Raw genomic sequence first — 26810 nt, 5'->3', positions numbered from 1 at the left:
CTGCTCTAAGGTCTTCCATTGTGTGATGCTAATGACACTGTTTGTGTGAAAAGTCTATTGATGATAAGATGTGGAATGTGACTTGTCAACTGTAGTAATTACCTCCTCTAAATGCGGAGCCAGGCTGTCTGGATAGTGATTAGTAATTAGCCCATCTAAAGGTGTATTGAAGCCCCATTGTGTGATGTTTGGGTGGAGAGTTTTGTTGTCCCTGTGATTAACTGTCACATGCTTGTAACTGTATAAAAACCTGAGAGCTAACCATTAAAGCATTCATTCGTTTGACTCAGAGAACGGAGTTTGTCTCGTCTGTCTGGGGAATTGGTATGGATCGTGTCTGCTGGCTTGTCGGACGGTCGGATAAGCTGTCGTGGGTTGGTGGAATGGAAAATCGCAAACAGTGTTAACCCCTGACCGTTACAGTAGCCATTTAACCACTTAAGCCCCGGACCATTTTGCTGCCCAAAGACCAGGCCACTTTTGGCGATTTGGCACTGCGTCGCTTTAACTGACAATTGCGCGGTCATGCGACGTGGCTCCCAAACAAATTTAACGTCCTTTTTTTCCCACAAATAGAGCTTTCTTTTGGTGGTATTTGATCACCTCTGCGGTTTTTATTTTTTGCACTATAAACTAAAATTTAGCGACAATTTTGAAATTTTTTTTTTTACTTTTTGCTATAATAAATATCCCCTAAAAATATATATATAAAAAAAAATTCTTCCTCAGTTTAGACCGATACGTATTCTTCTACATATTTTTGGTAAAAAAAAAATCGCAATACGCGTATATTGATTGGTTTGCGCAAAAGTTATAGCATTATTATGGCATTTTTATTATTATTTTTTTTACTAGTAATGGCGGCGATCTGCGATTTTTATCGTGACTGCAACATTATGGTGGACACATTGGACACTTTTGACACATTTTTGCGATCAGTGCTATAAAAATGCACAGATTACTGTGAAAATGACACTGACAGTGAAGGGGTTAACCACTAGGTGGCGCTGAAGGGGTTAAGTGTGCCCTAGGGAGTGCTTCTGTAGGGGGGATGGGCTGTGTGTGACAGGACAGTGATCACAGCTTCCGATTACAGGAATCCCTCTCCACTCTATCCAAAACAAAAAAAAAGTTTTGCCTTTAATTATATTTTAAGAGTGGGTAAGCACAAGAAACAGTGACCTGCAAATTGTTAGGCCAGGCAGTGACGCTAAAAGAAAATTAAACTTCAAATAAAACAGCAGACAGGAACACAAACTGATAGGTAAAGGAGAAGAGCAACCAAAGCTTGTTTGGCTGTACTTCTCCTATGGATCACAGAAGTGCAATTAGTTTTGCACTCCTGTGCCCCATTTTCAGCAGAGAGTGGACTGAGGTCCGCTCTCTGCTGACGTCACGGATGTCAGTCCAGGCACCGTGTCATCACGACAATAAAGTCTGGATCCGCCAGATCCCTGCACTGACATCCCATTCAGCCTCTCAGCAAGCCGCTGAGAGACCGAGCTGGCTGCTCCACCCCTCCACAACTCAGTGCTCCAATGAGCGAGGAGGGAGCAGAGCAAAGAGCTGTGACTGACAGTCTACAGCTCTCTGCTCACGGAGCTCGGAAAACCGAGCGATCAATGGTGTTCGATCGCTCCGTTCTCAGTGCAAAGGTGCCAGGGGACAGACGCAGCATCAGCTTGATGCTGCATCCACTTAGGTAAGTATAAAACGGCAAATAAAATAAATAAATCCTTTACTTCTCTTTTAAAGATACACTATGCTTTATGCAAACATTGTAAGGTTTCTTTCTGTTATGCTACAAAATCACAAGTCAAGTACACCTACCTGTGGTCTCCATTGTTTCTATGCTTGCTATTCCAAAGTCTCCTGCTGACAGCTGATGGAGGTGGAGATGTTGGGAGTGGAGGGGGAAGTATACAAGGAAGTGGAGGTAAGTCTCTGTTTATTTTCCGTAAACCTGTTCTAACTGAGCCCAGGTCTCCGTCATGCCGAAAAGTCCTCCTAGGCTTTGGTAAGGGGTTGATAGGTATTGACTTCTCAGGGGCCCCGGGCTCCGTATAAACGTTTTCAGCATTGCTTGTCCTTCGAGATGCACTGCCTTCTCCAACAGTCCCAAATATAGGCTCTGCATTCTCAGAGTCTGATCCCCATTTTGATTTTGACCCCAATTTGTTCTCCTGGTTCTCTGAATCCAGTAAACTCTGTGGGGAGTAATAGGTCCCAGGTAACAGTGGAGGGCCATCTGCAGGACTGTCCTTCAGTGAACGTTCAAACCTTTTCACTTGGTTCTGCACAGTTGTCTGGTCCTTTTTGGTGCCTGGAACTTGCTCCTGAAGTCTTTCTGTGGTTAGGGTGTCCTCTTTTTCTGTTTTCTTTTCAAATTTCTGAGACTCTCTCTGTTCAATGTCCTTATTTTCCATTTCCCAACTCAACATCCTTTTGATATTAACTTTCTGACGGTTCCTTCCATCATCAACAGCTGTATCTGCAAAAGTGGTACCAAAGGAGTCCTGTCTCTTTACAGTTGTAGGCTCTTCCCTACCAGGGCTTGGAGACAGTGTCTCCCTCTTGCCTTCCCACTCCGAAATTTTGTCCTTGATGCTCGATGTTTTCTTCAGGGTGATCTTTTGGGGAGATGGGGAAGACTTGGTGTTACCCAGCTGTTTTTTAATTATAAGTCCTGGGTCTTTGACATTAATTTCCATCACTGGGTCATTAATAATCATTTTGTTGCTGATCATGTTCTGTCCCAAACCTTGTAAGTCTTTGTCACTTGGCCAGTTTTCCAGGCCTTTAAATGGAGTCTTCTCTTGGTCAACCTCTTGTTTGTATATGTCTGGCACCAATGTACTTACAGTTTGGGTTTTGACACTCAAGTGATACTGAAGAAGTTCTTGCCAAGTTCCAGAGTTCTCTTTACCTGTGGGGTTCACCCTGGGGGGGGGAAAAAAAGCAATAATTGATGCATATTGGTAAAGTTATAGCATACTATTCTTGTTTCAGTAATACAATGCACAAGATATTATTGAAGATTTGATAACTTTTTCCGCACAACAGGCTTAAAGTCGATGTAAAGGCTCAAGGAATTTTTGCCTTCGTGCATTCTATGAATGAAGGTAAAAAAAACTTCTGTGTGCAGCGTCCCCCCAGCCCCCTTAATACTTACCTGAGTCCCATCTCGATCCAGCTCTCCTGGTTCCCTTCCTCCTTATTGGCTGAGACAGCAGCAGGAGCTATTGGCTCCCACTTTTTAACCACAGCCAATGAGGAGAGAGTGGGGAAGGGGCCAAATCTTGCTCTCTGTGTGAATGGACACAAAGCAGTGGCTCATGAGCAAGCCTGCTCAGGTGTCCCATAGCAACCTGCTTGCTATGGGGGAACTCGGCAGGAGGCAGGGGCCAGAAGCGCCAGTGGGGGACTCAAGGCAAAAAGCAGGTAAGTATGACATCTTTGTTATTTTAAAAAATCTGCTTTTAATATCACTTAAAAACATAGCTAAACCAAAGAACAAAACATTTTAATATTGCAGCTTACCAGTCCTTAGATGTGGTAGCTGCATTAATTTTTTTTTTTTAAGGATTTTTCTTTATTTTCGTCCTTGTGATCCTGTGAATAGAAAAGCCTGTCTTATACCAGCAAGGACACTTGCTCTCTGTGCAGAAGCAGTGATCTCGCTAGAGGGTTTAGCAGGGGGCATGTCAGACCTTTGCAGTGAGACTACTGCTTCCACATAGAGAGCAAGGCTCCTTCTGTGTACAATGCTGGCATAAGACAGCCTTTTCTATTCACAGGAATAGACTTTGTACAACTTTTGTTTTGATGTTCGTGGAAAGTATTTAGCTGAATAAAACAAGTTCAGCTTTAGAGTCTAAGCAGTTAACTGCTTGACTGTGAGTCATCTTAACTATATACGGTATATCATTTTTATTTATTTTTTCCACTTCTAGGGGTCAATTTAAGTGAAATTGCTCAAGTATGGGTGTGTGCTGATGCAGAATGACTTTCTTATACTGTAAAGCAGGGGTCTCCAAACTGTGGCCCTTTGCTAGCCTTTATCCGGCCCTTGGGGCACAATTCCTCCCAATGACATGAGGCACTATTCCTCCCATTGACACCAACAATGGGGCACTATATTATCCACTGATACCAATGATGGGATACTATTCCTCCTACTAATAGGGGGAATATTCCTCTTCCTATTGACCACCAACCCTGAGGCCATATTTGTTCTAACTGATGCCAGGCCCGTGACATTTTCTTCCCTTGCTGGCCCCAATCCAGCCCTCCTAAAGTCTGACGGGCAATAAAGTGGCCCTTTGTTTGAAAAGTTTGAAGACCCCTGCTGTAAAGCATCAACAAAGAAGAAAAGGGTTTCTGGCAATTAGGCACAAGAATGCCCAGCATGCAAACACAGAAAAATGGTGACCGTGAAAGGTAAAGCTTAATTGACTGCTGAGGGGTATTTAGTTCCCCATACAGTTTTTTTTTAGAAAACCTATTACTGTATAAAGAATTAGAGGGGAATTACTCTGTCCATGCATGTTACAATTTGATTGTTACAATCTCTTTTAGATATGCTTACAGATAGACAGTGCTTTAATAATCCATGCCATTTGCATTCAAACAAACAGGCCAAATTTGCAGTCAGCTGAATTTCTTTGGCCCCAAAAACTTCAATTTAAGTATAGTGATGACATCATAGCTATCTGCCTGTGCACATAGCAGAGCTGTAAGAGGTATTTAGCAACTCTTCCCCCTAGTGGCTGCCTGCAGAAAAATATAGCAGGGGCAGATACATAACCAGTCATCCTGCTTAAATCGAGAGCACTCCAGCCTCAGTCCACTCCTTGAGAAAGTCCCCAACAGTTTTGAATGGCCTTTTCCTGACAATCCTCTCCAGGTTGCGGTCATCCCTGCTGCTTGTGCACCTTTTTCTTCCACACTTTTACCTTCCACATGACTTTCTATTAATGTGCTTTGATACAGCACTTTGGGAACATCCATTTTCTTTTGCAATTACCTTTTGAGGCTTTCCCTCCTTATGGAGGGTGTCAATGATGGTTTTCTGCACAACTGTCAGGTCAGCAGTCTTTCCCATGATTGTGATTCCTACTGAACCAGACTGAGAGACCATTTGAAGGCTCAGGAACCCTTTGCAGGTGTTATTACTTAATTAGCTGATTAGAGTGGGACACTTTGAGCCTAGAATATTGCACCTTTTCACAGTATTCCAATTTTCTGAGATTGTGGATTTGGGGTTTTCATGAGCTGTAAGTCACAATAAAGCCAAATCACGGCTTGAACTATCTTGCTTTGCATGTAATGAGTCTATCTTAGCTTTTAAGTTGCATTAGTCAGCAGAGAGCGGTCTTCAGCCTGCTCTCTGCTGAAAACGGGTCACAGGAGTGCAAAACAAACTGCACTCCTGTTATCCATAGGAGAAGTACAGCCAAACGAGCTTTGGCTGTACTTCTCCTTTAGCCCTGGTTCACACTGGGTACGATTTGGAACGATTTGAGATGCGATTTGACATGTCAAATCGCATCTCAAATCGGCGGCAATTGTCGGCAATGGCACTGTCCTAATCAGTGCGACGCCGCATCTGCGATTTCAAAAAGTAGTTCCTGTACTACTTTTTGCGATTTCTGGCCGCGATTTACATTAAATTGCGGCCGAAATCGCGGCAAAATCGCGGCAAATCGCGGCAAAATCGCGGCCGCGAAATCGCGGTAAAATCGCGCATTTTACCGCGATTTTTAATTCGCAGCAGTGTGAACCTAGGCTGAAGTTGTTTTTCTAAGTTTGACTGTCTTTTGCTGTTGAGTGTTATAGAGACTATACTATGCAGCCATAGATTATGCTGATTGAGTCACAGGGACATGCTATGAAGGGTCTACATTTCTGCAGCTTTAACAATCTGTTCTGCAGTGTATGCATGCTCTATGCCACTCTAATCCTGTTTTGAATTATTAATTCTAATTTGCACCTGTTTATTAAGTTACAATTATTCTCTGTCTGATCGTTTGGACTATCCTGTTACAATCCCAATTTAAAAAAAGTTGGGACGTTGTGTAAAATCTACATAAAAATAGAATACAATGATTTGAAAATCTCATAAACTCATATTTTATTCCCAACAGAAAATAGAAAACATATTAAATGTTTAAACTGAGAAAATGTACCATTTTAAGAAAAAAAAAGGTAATTCTGAAATCGATGGCAGCAACACATCTCAAAAAAGTTGGGACAGGGCAACAAAAAGCTGGCAAAATAACTAATACTAACAAGAAAAAACTGGAAGAACATTCCGCAACTAATCAGGTTACCTGACAATAGGTCAGTAACATGATTGGGTTTAAAAAGAGCATCTTATGCCGCGTACACACGATCTGATTTTCCGTCGGAAAAACCTTGGATGGTTTTTCCGACGGCATTCTGCTCAAGCTTGGCTTGCATACACACGGTCACAGAAAAGTTCTCTGAACTTTCGACCATCAAGAACAAGGTGAGGTACAACACTACGACGAGCCGAGAAAATGAAGTTCAATGCTTCCGAGCGCATGCGTCAAATTTTTTCCGAGCGTGCGTCGGAAATTTGCGTGTCGGAATTGCTAGAGACGATCGGAATTTCCAATTGGAATTTTTTCCGTCGGAAAATTTGAGAAGCAGCTCTCAAATTTTTGTTGGTGGAAATTCTGACAGGAAAAGTCCGAATGAGGCTACACCTGGTCGAAATTTCCGACCAAAAGCTGACATCGGACTTTTCTTGTTGGAAATTCCGACCGTGTGTATGGGGCATTTGAGAGTTAGAGTGTCTTATGCTGCGTATACACGATCGGAAATTCTGACAAGAAAAGTCAGATGTGAGCTTTTGATCTGAAATTCTGACCGTGTGTATGCTCCATTGGACTTTTGCTGTCGGAATTTGCGCCAACAAAAGATTGAGAGCAGGTTCTCTATTTTTCCAACGGAAAAAGTTCCTATCGGAAATTCCGATCATCTTTATGCAATTTCGACCCGCAAAAAAACATGCATGCTCTGAAGCAATTCGACGCATGCTCGGAATCATTGAACTTAATTTTTCTCAGCTCGTTGTAGTGTTGTACATCACCACGTTCTTGACAGGCGGAATTTGGTGTGACCGTGTGTATGCAACACAAGTTTGAGCCGAAATTCCGTCAGAAAAAAATCCATTTCAGAATAATGTTCCTCAGCGCAAAATTGCAAAGATTTTAAATATATCATCATCTACAGTACAGCGTCCCAAGTTTTTTGCAGATGGGGTTGTACATTACTTTGTAGCTTTGTAGCAATGGAACCAAGAAAAGGTAATATAAGTAGCTGGTGTTGCTGTTATTAAAGGGAACCTTTCACTTTGCTCTATTTGGGCACATGTTTGCTTTAAAGCGGAGTTCCACCCACTCATCTGATTCCTCCCCTCCTCCGGTGCCACAATTGGCACCTTTCAGGGGGAGGTGGGACAAGATACCTGCGGGTGGTGACGTCACGGCTGGGGCTCCCTCCTCCCTCGTCCCTCCCCTATCCGCCGGGCCAGTAGGAGAGAGGAGCGGGCCTCGCGCATGCACCCCTTTAACTGTGTTAATACTCTTGCTCTTGGATAAATAGTGGCCTAAACTACTTTCCTGTAGGCTTCCCCGTTCTCTGCTGTGCTAGGCCGAGCTGCTATCAGTCATTCTCTGACAGAGAACGGATGACATGACCATTGAATCTGTCAGGAGTCAGATTCTATTTTGCACAATTTCAGCTTTTTCAAAGCAAGGAAACCAAAAAGAATGAATACACACTCACAATTGGAATCTGTAAAAAAAAAAGAAAAAAAAAACCTCCCAAATTGCAATCTAAATGTAGAATGCAATTCAGACTGGAATTTTTCCTTAAATAAACACTATTGTGTCCATAGCAGTCCCACTCCTCAGTGTGAGTCAGCAATCTGAGGGACCAAGCAAAGCCACACTAAACATTCCCTTCTCCTCGCTCCCAACTCAAAAAGCAAAGTGTAAAAAAAAGGCAAAACTCTGACTTGGTGAGGTCCAGAAACCACAAGCCACAACTGTGGTGAAGCAGAGAGGAAGAGCGGAATGATCGCGGGCAGAGATACATGGCTGGAAATCCATAATTCACAGGAAGAGCCTGAGTGGGACACGAGATTGCCCTGGGCCTGAGACTTGCAAGACATCCAAACTTTTCAGTATTAAGAACTGTTCTATTGTACAAGCCTGGCTGTCTTTTTGATTCAAAGGTTTCAACAATTTTTAAAAGACCATGGGCCAGATTCAGGAAGGAGAACGGGCGGCGTATCTCCAGATATGTCGTCGTATCTCTGAGTGTGAGGCGTCGTATCTTGGCGCCTGATTCAAAGAATCAGATACGCCAGAATTTGTCTAAGATACAACCAGCATAAGTCTCCTACGCCTTCGTATCTTAACTGCATATTTACGCTGGCCGCTAGGGGCGTGTACGCTGATTTACGCCTAGAATATGTAAATCAGCTAGATACGCCTATTCACGAACGTACGCCTGGCCGTCGCAGTACAGATACGCCGTTTACGTAAGGCTTTTTCCAGCGTAAAGTTACCCCTGCTATATGAGGCGCAGCCAATGTTAAGTATGGATGTCGGGCCAGCGTCGAATTTTCCATCGATTACGTCGTTTGCGTAAGTCGTTCGGGAATAGGGCTGGGCGTAATTTACGTTCAGCATGGGCTTTTTGCGGGTTAATTTGGAGCATGTGCACTGGGATACTTTCACGGACGGCGCATGCGCCGTTCGTAAAAAGCGTCATTTACGCGGGGTCACGATGATTTTGCATAAAACACGCCCACATCTTACAGATTTGAATTAGGCGGGCTTACGCCGGCCAATTTACGCTACGCCGCCGCAACTTACGGAGCAAGTGCTTTGTGAATAATGCACTTGCCTGTCAAAGTTGTGGAGGCGTAGCGTAAATAGGATTGGACTGGAGTCGGACCACTTGGCCTTCAGGAGAAAGATTAAAACCCATCTCTTCTGAGGTCAAGGGGTTCCTTACCCATGAAATGGATACAGCGCCCAGAGGCGATTCAGTTCGCATGTGTTGCGCTTTACAAGTCTCTCACTCACTCACTCACTCACGCTACGCACGCACAGAGTTACGCGCTCCCTACCTGAATCTGGCCCCATGTCCCCAGACCATGCGTTTGAACAAAAATGTTCCCATAGGAAAATACAGTATACTGCATGTGCATTTAAAGCAAAAGTATACCCAAAAATGATTTTTAGGTCTACAGCTTTAGTGACTTCATTTACCTGTTATGAAGTATATCCCAGGTCATGCAGCAAGCTGGATCCTGGAGAAATCTTCACTGCAAGGAAGCCCCTTCCTCTTCTTGTCTGAACTTCCAGCGCTGCAATAGCTTGAGGTTTTTAGGCTGAATTCAATAGAAAAATCTCCTGATGGGCATCCTTCTCTCCCTTTCTCCTCCATTGAGAAAAGTTTTTTCATTGCTTTTACTGCCTGTAACACAATCTGAATTGGGTGAGAGAATTCTATCATTCATCCGACTCTCTCCAATTCAGGGCCAGGAAGAGGACTGGCATCCTTGCAGTGAAGATTTCTCCAGGATTCCAGTATTCTCTGTTCACTCGACAGGCTTCTGTACCGCAAGTCATGAGCTGAAGTAACGTCTGACATTACTTCTGGGTAATGCAGAGGCAGTGAAGGAGTGAACAGGAGTTTTCCTGAGTCTTTACATGACTAAAAAAGCTGAAAAGAGAATGTATGAGGTCAGCTTTTCCCAACCATTTTCAATCATGGCACTCTTTGAAAATATGAAAATTCAAGAGGCACCCCACCACTGATTTTTTTTGGGCTAAAGAACAATGATATCTGCACTGGATAATGTCATCCTCTCCACATGGGGAAGTCCCCCTTCACATCAGCGCTCCTCTTCACATCAGAATCCTGCCATCACAGTCAGCCTTCTTCACATCAGAGTCTCCTCATTATATTAAAGTCAGTTCTCATTAGAGTTCCCCCTTTCCCTTTACATCAGAAGTCCCCACATCACAACAGAGTCCCACCATTCATTTATAGTCCCTCCATAACATCAGGGTCCTCCATCACATCAGAGCACCCCCTTCACATTATAGTGCCCAATGACTTTAGAGTCCCCTCCTTCCCATCAGAGGTTCCCCTTTCACATTAAAGCCCCGTATCCCATTAGTGTCACCCCTTCATTGTAGAGTTCCTCACTTCACATCAGAGTCCCTCCATTATTTATTATTTATTTATTTATTGCTTATATAGCAGCGTCAATTTACGTATTTCTTTACACATATATATATTGCATATTCACATCAATCCCTTCCCTCATGGAGCTTACAATCTAAGGTCAATAACTCACATTCATCCATACACATACTTGGGACAATTTAGACAGGAGCCAATTAACCTTCCAGCATGTTTTTGGAGTGTGGAGGAAAACGGAGCACTCATGCCGCGTACACACGATCGGTTAAACCGATGAGAATGGTCTGATGGACCGTTTTCATCGGTCAAAACCGATCGATTCCTAACCGATAGGACAAAACCGATCGTTAGTAGGCACAACCATCGGTTAAAAATCCACGCATGCTCAGAATCAAGTCGATGCATGCTTCGAAGCATTGAGCTTAGTTTTTTTCAGCACGTCGTGTTTTACGTCACGCGTTCTGACACGATCGTTTTGTTAACCAATGGTGTGTAGGCGCGACGGACCATCAGTCAGCTTCATCGGTTAACCGATGAAAACGGTCCATCGGTCCGTTCTCATCAGGTGGACTGATCGTGTGTACGCGGCATAAGAGGAAACCCACAAAGACACATGAACAGAACATGAAAACTCTATGCGGGTAGTGCCATGGTTGGGATTTGAATCTACGACCCTATTGTTGCTAGGCGGAAGTGCTGACCACCACAAGTTGTGCTGCCTGTTTCCCCCCTCTACACCTTGTCCAATCAGAGAATGTCTTGCATTCATTGAGAAAATGCAAAGCATTGTCTGAATGGTGCTGTGCTGAGCGATTAACCTCTTGAGTTCAGAATGCAGTAAGGGAGCTGCTTGGCACAGAACACAGAAGCTAGTGGAGATCGCTGCAGTAGACGTGTCCACTACAGTGATTTCCAGCTTTGAGAGGGATCTTGTAGAAATGGTATATGCATAGTTCTTGCTGGACCAATATAACTATGATGAAAAAAAAAAAAACGTTACACTTGGAATTCCTCTTTAAAGCGGTAGTTCACCCTCACTGACATGATTTTACCATCGAGACAGGCATTGTAACGCGAGCTACAGTATGCCTGTCCCGATTTTTTTAACCCCGGACTCACCTTGTAATCGTACATTATAGATTTCGGCTCCCGCGGGGAATGGGCGTACCTATGGAGAGGGAGGATGATTGACGGCCGGCCCTGGCACGTCACTCTCCCCGAAGACAGCCGGAGTAGGTCTCGGCTCTTCACGGCGCCTGCGCACAGGCTATGCGCAGGCGCCGTGAAGAGCCAAGCCTATTTCGGCTATTTCCGGAGAAGCGTGACGCGCCAGAGCCGGCCGTCAATCATCCTCCGTCTCCAAAGGCACGCCCATTCCCCGAGGGGAGTCGGTATCTTCGATGTACGAGTAAACGGTGAGTACGGGGGAAAAAAAATCGGGACAGGCATACTGTAGCTCGAGCTACAATGCCTGATTTTATGGTAGAACAAAACATTTTTTTTTTTGGGGGTTTATAGGGTGAACCCCCGCTTTAAGTCAAATGACACTTTAAAAACAATGTATCCTTGGTGTGGCAAGGCTAGGTATACATGTTGAGTTTTTTTTTTTTTCAAGGAAAAAAAAAAACTGAGAGGTCGTCGAACTTAGTGCAGTGATCTCCCCTGCTTTGCTATTGTATTTTGACAGGGGGACTGCCAACAACCACCCCCAGATCAGCGCTCAGAGATGGTCAAATGCTGGTTTTCCAGCATGCCCATTTGACAGAAGCCAGGCGTGAGACTAGCTTCTGTTGGACAAGCAGCTGTATATACTGTCCGAATGTTGGCCGATTTACCCAGCTTTACTATGGCACCTGGTAAGCAGAGAGGAAGAGTTGCTCTAGTAGCTACCGGTAATCTGTCATGGCTTTAGTGACTAATGTACACATTTCTATGCAAAAAAATTATAAATGAAAGAGCATAAAATGTTACGACCCGAAAATAAGCCGATGCACCTAATTTTACCACAAAAAACTGGGAAAATGTATTGACTTCGAGTATAAGCCTAGGGTGTCCATCTGCATGCCTCACTGTGCCTCACTGTGTCCATGTGCATACCTCACTGTGCCCATGCCTCACTGTGCCCATGCTTCACTGTGTCCATGCCTCACTGTGCCTCACTGTGCCCATGCCTCACTGTGCCCATGCCTCACTGTGTCCATGCCTCACTGTGCCTCACTGTGCCCATGCCTCACTGTGCCCATGCCTCACTGTGTCCATGACTAGACTTGCGTTTAACATAAGAGTATATAGAAGGGGTGCCCGGCTTTGAAAAATCGGTGCTTCCCGGCCGTAGGTCCCCCCAGGCAGCAATTTTTGCACACTTATAGAGGAGAACTGGGGCTACATGTGTGCCAAGTTTCGAGTCCAGGGGACCTAAGGCCGCCCGGAACCGGGTCCCCAAATTTACTGGAGAAATTACCGTTTAACATGGATGTCTATGGAAAGGGTGCCCGACTTTGAAAAATTGTGGGTCCCCTAGACAAAAAACTTTGCACACTTGTAGAGGAAGAGTGGGGCTATATGTGTGCCAGTGGACCTACGGCCGGCCGGTACCGGGTCCCCAAATTCCGGGAGATCAAGCGCAAAAAGGTGACTCAAGTTTAAGCCGAGGGGGGCATTTTCAGCACAAAAAAATGTGCTGAAAAACTTGGCTTATACCCGAGAGTATACGGTATATACATTTCTATCAATTATTACTTTAAGGCCAAACTTACTGGAAAATAGCAAATTAAAAAATACAATTAAAAATATGCTTTTGTGGCAATATTCATTTTTAAATCCAGAAATCACCCTGCAGTTCCCACTTCTTCTGAGCCCAGGTCATCCTGGACCCACCCCCAGCCTGTGATTGGAAAGTAAAAAAAATGAAGTAGCAGCACACTGATGAGCTCATCTCTCTGTCATACTGTTCTCTCCTCCTGTCAACATGCTTTGTGTCAGCACATAAACTGATTGGCTCCTTGTACTGCTACTTTCTCTCACACTCCAGCCCTGCTGAACAGGGACTGTAAAAGACCGATACCAGGTCACATTCGGGTACTTACACTGCTTACATTTTAAAAATGCAATTAATGATGAATTAGTGGGTACAGACCTGCATTAGTTTGTGTCTTTTATATCTGCCTGGAGTTCAACCTTAAGATAAAAATTGCAATAATACCTAAAATATGTGCTTTTATTGTAACCGAAGCTAGGTATTCTTACCTGCGGCTTGACTGGTGCAGAGTGTGATCCTTATTTCTGGTCACCTCAGCCGCCCGTCTCACAGTCATCGTGTCAGCATGTGATATCACACCCGCTCCCCTACAACATAACAGAAACAATTTTTATTCCTACATACACCAAAATAGTTTTAAAACATTTATTAAGTAAAGCAAAGCTGTTAGTAAATCCAAGTGCTAGTAAAGCCAAGCTGTCTAAAAATATCATCACTTCTAGATTAAATGATGCTCAGCATCATACAATACAATACCTGGAGTGCACGGTGTGGAAGATTTACCCCCCCCCCCCTTCATGACCAGGCCCTTTTTTACACTACATTAATTTAACTGACAATTGCTTTCTTTTGGTGGTATTTGATCACCACTGCATTTTTATTTTTTGCACTATAAACTATTTTGTAGAAATACCAATATTTTTTACTTTCTCCTCTAAAACATATATAATAAAAAAAATCCAATTTCTTCATCAATTTAGGCCAATATGTATTCAGTTGCATATTTTTGGTAAAAGAAAGCCCAATAAGTGTATATTGATTGCTTTGTGCAAAAGTTATAGGCCCGGATTCAGAAAGAATAGCGTATCTTTCTGCGGGCGTAGCGCATCTCATATGCGCTACGCCGCCGTAACCTAGTCAGGCGATTAGTGTATTCACAAAGATCTTGCGCCTGAAGTTACGGCTGCGTAGCGTATATGGTCTGGCGTAAGCCCGCCTAATTCAAAATAGGCTTGTCGGGGGCGTGTTCTATGCTAAATAATCATGACCCCACGTTTTTGACGTTCCTAACAAACGGCGTATGCGCCGTCCGTGAAAGTATCCCAGTGTGCATGCTCCAAATTACGCCGCAAATTGTCAATGCTTTAGACGTGAACGTAATTTGCGCACAGCCCTATTCGCGTACGACTTACGCAAACGACGCAAAATTTGACGCTGGCCCGACGTACATACTTAACATTGCCTACGCCTCATATAGCAGGGGTAACTTTACGCCGGAAAAAGCCTTACGTAAAAAAATGCGCCGAGCGCACGTACGTTTCTGAATCGGCGTATCTACCTAATGTACATATTCAACGCGTAAATCTATGGAAGCGCCACCTAGCGGCCAGCGTAAATATGCAACTAAGATATGACGTCGTAAGAGACTTACGCCGGTCAGATCTTAGGGAAATCTATGTGTAACTGATTCTAAGAATCAGGCGCATAGATACGACACCGCACACTCAGAGTTACGACGGCGTATCTGGAGATACGCCGTCGTAACTCGTACCTGAATCCGGGCCATAGTGTCTACAAACTATAGGATTTCTTTTTTTACCAGTAATTGCGGCGATCATCGACTTATAGCGGGACTGTCGGGACACTAATGCCTCGTTTCCACTGAGCGGATCGGTTCGGTACGGTTCGGTACGGTACGCTATTTTGGGTGTTTCCATTATGAAAGCGTGCCATAAAACCGAACCGTACCGCGCCATTCAGGGTCCTGCTTCTCATGTGGGTCCATAGAAAATGGAACGGTACGGTTAGGGCGGAGCTACTGGCGTCACACAGTACTTTCCACTGATTGGTGGTCAGAAAACATCAATGCTGACGTCAAAGCAAAGCGCCAAACAATCACCACGTCGCCTTATTAGTCCATATAAAGGAGAAGGATGCCAGCAAACAACAGCAGGGTCTGGTTATCTGAGGAACTATCTACGTTCTTAGCAATCATCGGCGATGGCGTTATTCAGAGTGAGCTTGATGGATCAGTGAGAAATGAAAAGGTCTATAAAGATATTTCTCAGCGGATGGCAGCCGAGGGATTTGAACGGACGTCGGGCCAGTGTAGGGCAAAGCTTAAAAAGCTTAAAGCACAATATAAAAAAATTAAGGACGCCAACAGCCGTAGTGGAAACTGTCCAACTGCTTGGAGGTGGTACGACGCCATGGACGCCATTTACGGTCATCGGCCAGCAAACCAAGGCAGGGAGGGAGGTCTGGACTCTGCAACTGTAATTCTCGAATCCATGGTAGACCCCTTTGGTAAGTTTTTTTTTTTAAAACTTCGCTTAGAATATCGCTCTGCTTACCATTTAAAATATAATATCTAACCATATGTTTATTTTCAGAAACAGTTGATGGACTCTCCACTGATGCATCAAACTTATCAGAAGATGGACCTTCAATGTCTTTCAGCAGCAACAGCAGCAGTATTTCCTCAAGCCAACCACAGAGTAGCCAACCACAGAGTAGCCAACCACAGAGTAGCCAACTACAGAGTACTCCCAATGCACCAAGGCACAATGGTAAGACATGATGATAATAAAGTAATTTTTAACTGTGCATTTTCTTAAACTAAAACAGCAGTGGGGCAGATGTGCAGGAGGTACAGTGTTGGAATAGATGAGAAGGGGGGGACCAGCTGTGGGGGAGATGTGCAGGAGGTACAGTGTTGGAATAGATAAGAAGGGGGAGATCAGCTGTGGGGGAGATGTGCAGGAGGTATAGTGGTGGAAGAGATGAGAAGGGGGGGATTAGCAGGAGGTACAGTGGTGGAAGAGATAAGAAGGGGGGGATTAGCAGGAGGTACAGTGGTGGAAGAGATGAGAAGGGGGGGATTAGCAGCAGGTACAGTGGTGGAAGAGATGAGAAGGGGGTTCAGCAGTGGGCAGATGAGCAGTGCTGTGTATTGGTGTAGCAGATGAGCAGGGGGAACAGAGGTGTGGCAGTGAATCAGTGTGGGGCAGATGAGAAAGGAGCTTACAGTATTGGTTTGGCAGATGTTACCAAAAGCAATATTTCGGTCTTTTGTATATTACAGGTGAAAGGAGAAGGTTACAGTTGGATCTGCGCACAGTCATGGAGGATATGCGGGCAGCAGAAGAAAGGCAGCTGGAAAGAATGGATAACCTTTCTGAGAGGCGGTTTCAAGCACTACGTCAGGATGCACAGGAAGCTATGCGCCAGGAGGCAGAAATTGCCCGGCAGCAGATGGAGCAGTTGGCTACCTTCAACCAGGCCTTCCTCGGTGTCCTTGGTCAGCTTGTTCAAGTGATTGGAGCCAATCGTCAACCCAGGTCACCACCCAGACATTAGTGCCTTTCATGCAGCACAGGACCTGTACCCATGTTTACGTTTAAAAATATATAATTAGAGTGGGTTTTAAAGGTTAGATTTTTTTTTTAATAGGCTCCTTTGAGCCATCAGCGATCACACAAGATTGGACACATTTGCTCCTTGCTGCACATGGCTTTCTTTGTGCTGCTGCTCTGATTCCCTTCTGCCTCCTTTGCGTTATCACCCCCCTTGGACGGTGGAGCCTGGATTTCAACAAAGGGCACCCCCGATCGCTTAATTTCTTCTCATTTTTGCATTGTAGATGTAATTGCGAATATACTTGGCATTTTTGGTTTACCTTTTCCTTTAATTTCCTTTTTAGATGTTTTTTTTCTTGGTCTGAATTTCTCACTTCCTGTTCCTTCTCAGTAAACCTGACAACATCATCTGAGCTGTGTTTAGTCAGTCAGCACAGCTTATTGAACAGCTTACTGTGGAGGAACAGGAAGTTAGAAATTCATACAAAGAAAAAAAAAAAATAACATTTATTGGAAGTGAAATTGAAGAAAAAAACAACAATGCAATAGCTTAGGGATATGCAATTAGTGGATATCCAACTGTTTCAGAACTACAATTCCCATGTGGCATAGCAAGACTCTGACAGTCACAAGCATGACACCCAGAGGCAAAAGCATGATGGGACTTGTAGTTCTGCAAAACAGCTGGATTTCCGCTAATTGCATATCCCTGCACTAGCTTAATAAAAAACAAACCTTTACAAGCTCTTTATTATAAACAATGTTTCTACATTATCAAAATTTTGCCTTTACAAAATATGTAGGAAGATGATTTTTTTTGTGGAATAAAAAACAAGAACGACTTCTCTGAGTATGTCTGATTTTATTTAGCATTTTGCAAAAAGTAATTAAAGATTTTAATTATTCACGGTAACAACGTTAACGTTAAGGTGCCTCATCAGAGCCTGACGTATTTCACTGCACTCTTCTTCCATATCCTGTGCTGCTATTACTGGTACTGGCTCTTCTGGAGATGTATTCCAATCCTGGTCAAAGTCTTCTCCATGACTTTCACAAAGATTGTGAAGAGCACAGCACGTTAGGACCATGGATTTGGTAAGTTGAATGTCACTGTCATTCCTCTTCATAAGACACCTCCATCTACCCTTAAGTCTTCCAAACGCATTTTCCACTACAACACGTGCCCTGGATGTTTTCTTGTTGTAGATTTGCTGCTCTGTTGTTAGGCGCCCATTGTCAGAAAATGGTTTCAGGAGCCAATTTTGTAAAGGATAGGCAGAGTCCCCAAGCACATAATAGCCAACATTCACCCCACAAATGTTCTTAGTGCTAACAGGATACAGGCCTCCCTGGCCAACCCAATCCCAAAATGTTGACAATCGGAGAACCCGAGCATCATGCAAACTCCCAGGCTTTCCTACATTCACATTCCAGAATAGTCCCTTGCCATCCACTACTCCCTGGAGGACGATGGAATGCCAGCCTTTTCGGTTGAAGTAGTCAGTGTGGTATTCTTGTGGTGCTATTATTGGTATGTGTGAGCCATCAATAGCACCAACACACTGTGGAAGGCCCCACCTGTTCTCAAAGTACTCAGCCATGTCTTTGAGCTTTTCCCTGTTAGGAAAATGAACAATTTCAGGAGCTAGCAATGTGCACACAGCCTTACAGAAGTCCTGCACACACCGGCACACTGATGATTTGCTGACACCAAAAAGATGACCTATACTCCTGTATTCACTGTTGGTAGCCAGCTTCCACAGTGCAATGGCAATTCTTTTCCTTACAGGCAAACAGGCTCTGAAGTTGGTGCTTTTCTTTTCCATCACTGGACGTAGCTTTGCACAAAGGAATGAGAAGGTTTCCTCTGACATCCTTAAATTCTGCACCCACTGTCTGTGGGTGAATCCTGGGACGGTCACATTCCACCACTCATTGGCACGAGGGAAAGCCCAAATCACTGGTCGGCGGCGCTGCTTTGCCAAAAGGAGAAGCATCTGTAAAAAATGCAGTGTGTCAGTGTGTATAGGTCAGTGTGTGTGTCAGTGTGTGTATAGGTCAGGGTGTGTGGGTCAGTGAGTGTGTCAGTGTGTGTATAGGTCAGGGTGTGTGTGTCAGTGTGTGTATAGGTCAGTGTGTGTGTGTGTGTGTCAGTGTGTGTGTGTCAGTGTGTGTGTGTCAGTGTGTGTGTGTCAGTGTGTGTGTGTCAGTGTGTGTGTAGGTCAGTGTGTGTATAGGTCAGTGTGTGTGTGTGTCAGTGTGTGTGTGTGTCAGTGTGTGTATAGGTCAGTGTGTGTCAGTGTGTGTGTGTCAGTGTGTGTATAGGTCAGTGTGTGTCAGTGTGTGTGTCAGTGTGTGTATAGGTCAGTGTGTGTGTGTCAGTGTGTGTGTGTCAGTGTGTGTGTGTCAGTGTGTCAGTGTGTGTGTGTCAGTGTGTGTGTGTCAGTGTGTGTGTGTCAGTGTGTGTGTGTCAGTGTGTGTGTGTCAGTGTGTGTGTGTCAGTGTGTGTGTAGGTCAGTGTGTGTGTAGGTCAGTGTGTGTGTAGGTCAGTGTGTGTTTCAGTGTGTCAGTGTATGTGTGTGTCAGTGTGTGTGTCTGTGTGTCAGTGTGTGTATAGGTCAGTGTGTGTGTGTCAGTGTGTGTCAGTGTGTGTGTGTAGGTCAGTGTGTGTGTCAGTGTGTGTGTAGGTCAGTGTGTGTTTCAGTGTGTCAGTGTATGTGTGTGTGTGTGTGTTTCAGGTAAGTCAGTCAGTTGTGCTTACCCTATAGCGCTGCCGTCTTTGTCTTAGCAGCACAAATGTATACTTCTCCTCCTGGCTACACATCCAAGCTAAAAGATTTCTTCTCTTTTCGGCTGTGTTTCTCATTGCCGCTCGCAACCTTCTCTCATACAGTGCGGTATGAATTTTGCCTATAAAGAACCAAAAGGCTAGCAGAGAAAAGACGAGCTGCTGAATGACCTCCATTGTTGTTGTTGTTGTTTGGCTGACGCTGAGTGACGCTGCATCACGTTTCTCGTCGCACTAGTGTGACATCATGAGAGGCATTTTTTCTAAAACCTGTATGGCCCTGGCGGTCCGATTTGCAGTGGAAACGCTCACCAGAATAGACCGGACCATTCAAACCCGTTCCATTCTAAACGACCCGAACCGATCCGCTCAGTGGAAACGAGGCATAACTGACACTTTTTGGGGACCAGTGACACTAATGCCGTGTACACACGATCATTTTTCGGCATTTAAAAAACAAAGTTTTTCAGCCTCTCCAACTTCATCATTAAAACGACGTTGCCCACACACGATCGTTTAAAAAAAAATGCTCTAGCAAAGCGCGGTGACGTACAACACGTACGGCGGCACTATAAAGAGGAAGTTCCATTCGGATGACGCCACCCTTTGGGCTGCTTTAGATGACTTTGTGTTAGTAAAAGACGATTTGCGCTTTTCTGTCTGTTACAGCATGATGAATGTGCTTACTCCATTACGAACGGTAGTTTTACCAGAACGAGCGCTCCCGTCTCATGACTTGCTTCTGAGCATGCGCGGGTTTTTAACGTCGTTTTAGCCCACACACAATATTTTTTTACAACCCGAAAAAAGACATGTTCAAATTTTTTTTGGTCGTTTTTCAGAACCCGAAAAATTATGTGAAGCCCACACATGATCATTTTAAATGACATTTTTTAAAAACATCGTTTTTTACATGCCGAAAAATTATCGTGTGTATGCAGCATGATACATTGATCAGTGCTAAAAATTTACACTGTAACTGTACTAATGAGAAGGGAAGGGGTTAACATCAGGGGCGATCACAGGGTTAACTGTGTGCCTAGCTAGTGTTTCTAACAGTGGGGGAGGTGCTTTTACTAGTGGAAGGCATTGATCCATCTTCCTACTTTGCAGGAACACAGGATCAATGCATTTCCTACTGACAGAACGGGGACAAGCTTTGTTTACAGAGGCAGATCACCATTCTGCCTGTGTACCGAACGATCAGCGGGTGCTGGTGGACATTGGATCCATGGGACCCACTAATCAGCTCCCGCTGCGTAGAATCACAGCAGGAGCAAGCCGCTAGTGGTGGGCACTCGTCCCCGATATGCAAAAGTGCAGGATTACGTATATATAGTGATGGGTAAATGTAAAGGGGAAACTAAAGCGCTAGCAGTGCCCAAATGTGCAGGGTGGAAAATGAAGTACTAAAAATGATACAATAAACTTAATGCTGCTCAAATCTAAAATTGCAATAACAACAAATGAATAATATGAATAAAGTGATTGATGAGCGCAAAATAGTGGTATAATAAAATAAGGTGGCAGTGAAACGTCCAATTAGAGAAAATAACACTAATAAAATATGATCTCCAAAGTGATACAAAAGTGTAACGAATAGTGCCAAGTAGGCACAATGGATCTACAAAATCCAATGTGTAAATGATACAAATAATGAAAAAATAATAAAAAATGTGAAAAAAACCAATTGTGACAACAGTTCATATGTGACAGTTCATGAATCACAGGAGTGAATGACAATTCCAAACGGTGACTGTGTATCCAAGCAGAGTGATGAGAAAATCCACATGCGCAGCTGAGCTCACAATGTGCTTACCTCACACACATGCAATGACAGCATGGTATCTCCACAGATGAAATCCGACACGAGAAACGAATCCTCCTCACCTCTCCTATAGTGACACAGGTCTGTGAATGGTAGAGACGGCGTCCTTCTAGTTATGTCTGCAACTCCGGACTTCACCAAAAATCTCTGATGAAGTCACGTGACGTGACGCAACGCGTAAGGCATCGAAAGACGTGACCGGAAGTGACGCACCTACCCGATCACACAGCCGTTCTCGCTGTCTGTTTTGGTTCAGGCTCTGTTTAGCTGAACCTCCTGATATTTTATTTTGTGGATGACATTAAATCGCTTTTACATACTTCACTATTGGAGATTCTTTCCGTTTATTTTGGGACCATTCTAAGTGCACTTGCATACGGATCCTCCATTTTGGTGAAGTCCGGAGTTGCAGACATAACTAGAAGGACGCCGTCTCTACCATTCACAGACCTGTGTCACTATAGGAGAGGTGAGGAGGATTCGTTTCTCGTGTCGGATTTCATCTGTGGAGATACCATGCTGTCATTGCATGTGTGTGAGGTAAGCACATTGTGAGCTCAGCTGCGCATGTGGATTTTCTCATCACTCTGCTTGGATACACAGTCACCGTTTGGAATTGTCATTCACTCCTGTGATTCATGAACTGTCACATATGAACTGTTGTCACAATTGGTTTTTTTCAAATTTTTTATTATTTTTTCATTATTTGTATCATTTACACATTGGATTTTGTAGATCCATTGTGCCTACTTGGCACTATTCGTTACACTTTTGTATCACTTTGGAGATCATATTTTATTAGTGTTATTTTCTCTAATTGGACGTTTCACTGCCACCTTATTTTATTATACCACTATTTTGCGCTCATCAATCACTTTATACGTATATATACATGATCCTGCGCAGAGCGGCCGTCCTGTAGCAGAAAAATTCCTATTGGGCGGTCGACAAGTGGTAAAGTGTACATCAAACCAAAAACTGTTGGGTTTTTATTGCTATACAGGGCTCCAGTCGAGACTTCCTCTGATTTCCTGTCCTGCTGACATTGGTTTCACCAGACAGGAAGTCAAGGAAAAAATCTCCAACAGGGGCACAGATAGAAAAAAATCTGACAAGGGTTCCAGACTTCGCCTACTCTACTAAAGCAAAACCGTTTTATTTCTGTCTGTGTTGCTGGTGGGATTCCCCCCCCCCCTTAGTTTGTGTCTGGTGAAATGTTGTCAGATAGACAGGAAGTTCGGTGAAATCTCTCTAACAAAGCCCCACTAAGTAATAAAAAAACTAACAGGGGTCTTATCCTTTCCCCACTTTATCCAAAACTAAGGAAAAATTATTGGGCTGGACACAGGAGGGTGAATGGCATTGCTGGTTCTTTCTGTGTTTTTGTCATTATGTGGAATACATTCAGGTAAGGTGAGGCCCATAGCAGATAATAAGCCTAAAGTCTAGTACACATTGGCTGAATGTCGGCCTAGTTTGGCCGGTTTAATAAAGACCGGCCAACATTCGGCCCATGTGTATGGAAGCCTGTCCGACAGAAGCCGGCCATTCAAAGGCCTATGACCGAGAAAGGTCTGCCATCTGGCTCCCGATGAGCGGTCACAGCCAATGGCTGAAAGTGCTGACCAGAGTGTTCCTGGGTTTCCCCTAGGTACAGCAGTCCATTCAAAAGAATGGTCGGCTGTGCCTGTGAAAATGCAGCACCCAGGAAACGGCTAGATGTGAACCTAGCCTAACACAGGCCAGGGAACACAAAAATCACAAGCAGTGGAGGATTCTGTTAATTCGGCCTTGCTATCCACACCTAAATAAAGAAAAGAACAACAACACAATATTCATGTAGGAAGAAAGGTCTGTCGAGCACAAGGTGCATACTGCCCATGAGGGAAGCCATGAAATCCATTAGACTGAGGTAAATGTGTCAGAATCATGTCCACACAGGAAATCCCATCGCTCTTGTCAGCATTGTACATACAGCAACACAAACAGAGCACCTCCATTTACAGCTTCTGATTTTGGCACAAAAAGGTTGCCTCATATTGCAGTAAGTGATATTAATGATTACTTTGTGCATTTATGAGGTACTAAGAAAATGGCAACCCTTACAGGGTAACTCCACTTTCATGGAAAAAATAATAGCAACTAAAAAATATTAATATAGCATATACACAAGTGACACAAGTCATATTGTAATTGAATATTATTAAAAATGACCTTTCCTTTTCAATATGCATATAAGTAATTTTCTGTACATAAAATGCAATATGGCTATCTGAAGGTTTTCTGTACACAAAATGTTTTCAGAACGCTCCCCAGAACCCATGGTTTTCAGTTTTGCCTGTTCATACCTAAGAATAGTGTCGCTTTAATAAGCTTGTAGCTCAAAAAAGTACATGAACTTCTTTTTAGCTGCAAGCCTTAAGCTTCAAGCATTTTTGGCCCCAAACGACTTCAATAGGAGTACCTAAAAAACATTTGAACTTTTTTTCCCCACTAGTAACTAGCTTTCCATTGGCTACAAAATAATAATAATAATAATTATAAAAAAAAAAACACTTAGGTGTTAGAAGCCCACAAAAACACCTGTACAAGTGCTCAAAAATAAAGAAAAACCTGCAAAAGGACCAAAAAATGCTAAAGGTGAATATTAAAAACATAAGTAGACAATATGTACAGTCTTTTTATTTTTAGACTATTACAGTATTTAACATATTACACCTGCAATTCCCTTAAAAGGTCGACGTGTTTCACAAACGTATCTGCTTCTTCAGGACAGTTATAAAGAATACATCCTCAAGACTTCACTTATATAGTCTTTGGGCCAGATTCACGTAGCTCAGCGGATCTATAGATCCGCTCGATCTACGTGAATTAAGATCCGCTCCCGCAAGTTTAGGAGGCAAGTGGCTAATTCACAAACCACTTACCTCCAAACTTGCGACGGCGGATCCTAAATCCCCCAGCGGAATTCAAATTCCGCGGCTAGGGGAGTGTCATATTTAAATCAGGCGCGTTCCCGCGCCGATTTAAATACGCATGCGTCGTCCGGGGAATTTCCCGGCGTGCATTGCTCCCACTGACGTCAATAGGACGTCAGTGGTTGCGACGTGAGCGGGACTTGCGACGCGCGTGTTCGTGAATCGGCGTACGCAAACGACGTAGGAAATTTCAAATTCGACGCGGGAACGCCGGCTATACTTAACATTGGCTGCGCCTGATAAAAGAAAGGGTAAGTATACGACGGAAAACCGCTACGGAAACGACGTAAAAACAATGCGACGGGTCCGCGTACGTTCGTGAATTTGCGTATCTCGCTGATTTACATATTATTTATCGTAAATCAGCGGGAACGCCCCCGGCGCCATTTTTAAATTTAAAAAAGATCCAACAGTGTAACACAGTGTAACACTGTCGGATCTAGCCCTATCTATGCGTATCTGATTCTATGAATCAGGCGCATAGATAGGACCAGTTTACGTCAGAGATACGATGGTGTATCTGTAGATACACCGTTGTATCTCTTTGTGAATCTGGCCCTTTATGTTTGTATATGAAGTAATACAAATAAAATATAGTCCTGTTGATCCGTTTGCCTAGGACATGGGTGTCAAACACAAGGCCCGCGGGCCGAATCCGGCCCTCCAGGCAATTTCATGTGGCCCTTGCACCTCTCCTGCAGCTGAAGAAGAGCTCCAGCCCTCCTCCAGACCCTTACTTTCTGCTTTCAAGCAATGCATCCAGCTTCTTCCCAGAAGCAGCATAAGAAAAGGGGGGTACACTGTGATGTAAGGGAGAGTGGGAGACAACTTCTGATGGTGGGGTGGGGCTGGACATCTAATGTAAGGAGAGGGGATGCGCTGGACATCCAATGTAAAGGGGGAGGGGATGTGCTGGACATCTAATCTTACAGATACAAAAGGCCCTTTTGAGAGCAATCATAATGCTGATGCGGCCCACAATGAAATTGAGTTTGACACTCCTGGCCTAGGACAAAGATGAGTTACTACAATAAGCTGCTGTAACCAGCCAGATTGCAGCTACTGTAATCAAATCAGTGAAAGAAGAATTCTGATTGGCTCTGGCACATTGGCCTATCTTGGGTTTACAAATGCCATTGCTCAGATAGAAATGAAAAGCAATTAAATATATAACCAAAGAGCAATACAATCTGATCTCTAATTAAAGCTTTGTAGCCTTGGTATTCTCAGTTTCCAGCTGACATCACCTCCCTGCCAAACATCTCTCTCTGCTCCGGTGCATTCTTCCGCCCTATTAAGTGGCATAGCCATGAATAACCTTGCAACGCCCCTCTAAATCCATTGTGCCACTTCATTGCCTCCTTATAGCTCATGTCTGTTATATAAATGGATGGATCAGGAAATCATTCACCTTTCCTGACATATTGTGACTTACTATTCACAATTCTACCCCCTAAATTCCATATAAAGCGATAGAAAAAATGGATTATGTAAGGTGGCGGTTTGCAGTTTAAATCAATATTTTTTTTATTTTAAAACTTTGTAAACGATAATTGAATTACATTTTATTCACTAATGTATCATAAGCAATTGCCATTTTTAATTAAAGTATTCATTTTTAATGCATTGTTGCAACCCATCCCCACAACGTGTATGTTGTGCACTTTAAAGTATATGCAAATCCCAATCACTATGACCCCATATATGGTAATTTTCAAACATAATGTTCATTTTTTTTCAATCTGAATGTATTTTTTTATTAAATGATACCTGCAGATCCTTGCACAGTCACATCCTGGACAATTTTATTGTCCCCGTCCTCCAGAGGGGACTACAAGTGTCAAGGTCCACATCAAGGATCCCTGAGAAATGCCATGCAGCTAGTTCTAATTAATCCCTGTTATAGTGTGATGTCCACCCATGCTTTGATTTTTTTCCCGATCAATCCGATCGATTAACTGACATACCATGACACTTCACTTCTGTTCAAAATGGATTCCGTTTAGATAAGATTTGATCAAACCAAGCTGATTGTCAATTGCTTTAATCGATCAGCAGCGCTGATAGATTTTGGTCATTAAATACGACTGTATGTCAACCAATCACATGATGAGATTCCATGTTGGAAATAGAGATGTGATCAATTAAAGTGGAGTTCCACCCATAAATATAACATTACATCAGTAGTTTTAAAAAAATGTCATTAGTCCTTTAACCACTTCCCGACTGCCGCATGTACATATACGTCGGCAGAATGGCACGTACAGGCACATTGGCGTACCTGTACGTCCCTGCCTAGACGTGGGTCGGGGGTCCGATCGGGACCCCCGCCCGCTACACGCGGCGGTCGGGTTCCCTCGAGGAGCGATCCGGGACGACGGCGCGGCTATTTGTTTATAGCCGCTCCGTCGCGATCGCTCCCCGAAGCTGAAGAACGGGGAGAGCCGTATGTAAACACGGCTTCCCCGTGCTTCACAATGGCGCTGCATCGATCGAGTGATCCCTTATATAGGGAGACTCAATCGATGACGTCATTCCTATAGCCACACCGCCCTACAGTTGTAAACACACACTAAGTGAACACTAAATCCTACAGCGCCCCCTGTGGTTAACTCCCAAACTGCAA

The 26810-nt window shown here is 43.8% G+C and overlaps 1 protein-coding gene across 1 annotated transcript in view; it reads right to left on the bottom strand.

Moving 5' to 3' along the window:
* Positions 1-26810, bottom strand: part of DENND2A (DENN domain containing 2A) — a 172969-nt gene that overhangs the window by 88776 nt on the left and 57383 nt on the right. The window contains exons 2-3 of the mRNA XM_040345728.1: positions 13501-13599; positions 1831-2940 (exon numbers count right to left, since the gene is read on the bottom strand). Coding sequence (XP_040201662.1) covers positions 1831-2940; positions 13501-13568 — 1178 coding nt within the window. The 5' untranslated portion in view covers positions 13569-13599. The remainder of the gene's footprint in view (positions 1-1830; positions 2941-13500; positions 13600-26810) is intronic.

Source organism: Rana temporaria, chromosome 3 (assembly GCF_905171775.1).
Source record: "Rana temporaria chromosome 3, aRanTem1.1, whole genome shotgun sequence".
NCBI classification, from domain to species: domain Eukaryota; kingdom Metazoa; phylum Chordata; class Amphibia; order Anura; family Ranidae; genus Rana; species Rana temporaria.
Note: the sequence above shows the minus strand (reverse complement) of the source record. Positions and strands in the feature narration are given on the sequence as shown.